This window comes from Eurypyga helias, unplaced genomic scaffold, assembly GCF_000690775.1.
Source record: "Eurypyga helias isolate BGI_N326 unplaced genomic scaffold, ASM69077v1 scaffold44539, whole genome shotgun sequence".
Classification (NCBI taxonomy): Eukaryota; Metazoa; Chordata; class Aves; order Eurypygiformes; family Eurypygidae; genus Eurypyga; species Eurypyga helias.
The window spans coordinates 1-1,533 of NW_010272265.1; the positions used below are offsets into that span (position 1 = coordinate 1).

Below are 1,533 nucleotides of genomic sequence, written 5' to 3' on the forward strand. Positions count from 1 at the left end.
CCCAGGGCTGCTCTCCAGCCATTCTGCACCCACCCTGTACCTGTGCTTATGTAAAACTTCATGCGGGGATCCTGGGATGTGGATTTGCTGCTCTCAACCCATCTCAGGTTTTTGAAAGTCTTTTAACATCTGTTTATTACAGTTCAGGACCTGAAGGGTCTTGGTTACGAAAAAGGGAAACCGGTTGGTTTGGTGGGGGTGACGGAGCTCTCTGAAGCCCAGAAGAAGCAGCTGAAGGAGCAGCAGGAGGTAATGCCCTGCAGCGATTTCCAAATACATTTCTGTTCTGGCAGGGCGGCTGGGTTAGATGGGAAACAGAGATGGAGATGGCAAAGAGACTTTCCCAATGTCCCCCAGATAAATCTCTGGGATTTGTGCTGCCGAATCCTGCGGTGCTGCAGTCAGCAGAAGCACCAGGACTTGGGGAACAGGAATCAGAGCAGCCAACGGCCTAAGCTAAACCCCCAGATCTACGGGGTCTGTGGTGCCGCGGCGCTTTAGCGGGGGCGAGGGGATGCTTGGAAGCTTTGGGGCAGCGAGAGCGGAACCGGCTTTTGCCGGGACGTGAGGGTGATGTTTCAGCTGCCGGGGCTGGTCAGGGGGCAGCAGTCCTCGGCACCGACGTCACGGTGCTTCGGACGAAGGAGCCAGCCCGCAGTGCTCCCGTTAGAGCTGGGAAGCGAGGGGGTGGGATGGAGCGGCTGCCCGTTGGGGTTTGGGGCTGCTGTGGGCTGTGTTCTGGGGGGCTGCTGGTGCGGGGGCTGCTGCCTGCGAACTGGCCGTCTGACCGAGTGCTCTGTGCGTCTCCCCTCCTAGATGCAGCAGATGTACGACATGATCATGAAGCACAAACAGGCCATACAGGAGATGCAGATAATGTGGGAGAAGGCAATCCAGCAGCACGAACACGGCTACGACAGCGACGAAGAGGTGGACAGTGAGCTGGGAACGTGGGAGCACCAGCTTCGACGCATGGAGATGGACAAGACGCGAGGTGCGTGGGAGCCGCCGTCCCGCGTCCTCTGCGGTCGGGCGGAGTCCGGAGGGAGATGGCTGGGATCCCCTTGCTGGCGTGGGAATTGCCGGGGTCGCTTTCCACTGCTCTGTGCTGTGGCTTCGCTGCCCGTGAGCGGAGATGATAACCGCCCCTTGCTGCGAGGCTTTACGCTTCCCAGACCTTCCTAAACCCCAAGTCGAAGAAGGCGGCGTCAGCGCTGTTTTCTCTCCTCTGTGCCTTGGGCAGAGTGGGCTGAGCAGCTGACCCAGATGGGCAGAGGGAAACATTTCATCGGAGACTTCCTGCCCCCTGACGAGCTGGAGAAATTCATGGAGACATTCAAGGCATTGAAGGTGAGACAGCAGAGACCTCACGGGGGGGTGGCAATGGATCAAGAATCCCTGGAAGGGACCTCAAAGCCCCCCCAGTCCCACCCCCTGCCACGGGCAGGGACACCTTCCATAGCCCAGGTTGCTCCCCGCCTCATCCAGCCTGGCCTTGGACACTCCCAGGGATGGGGACTCCACAGCCTCTCT

The 1,533-nt window shown here is 59.5% G+C and overlaps 1 protein-coding gene across 1 annotated transcript in view; it reads left to right on the forward strand.

The window, feature by feature from the left end:
* Window positions 1-142: 142 nt before the first annotated feature.
* LOC104515189 (SURP and G-patch domain-containing protein 1) overlaps window positions 143-1,533 on the forward strand; it is a gene marked incomplete at its 5' end in the record, with an annotated part of 4,202 nt that continues 2,811 nt past the window's right edge. The window contains 3 exons of the mRNA XM_010159077.1: window positions 143-249; window positions 817-994; window positions 1,244-1,350. Coding sequence (XP_010157379.1) covers window positions 143-249; window positions 817-994; window positions 1,244-1,350 — 392 coding nt within the window. The remainder of the gene's footprint in view (window positions 250-816; window positions 995-1,243; window positions 1,351-1,533) is intronic.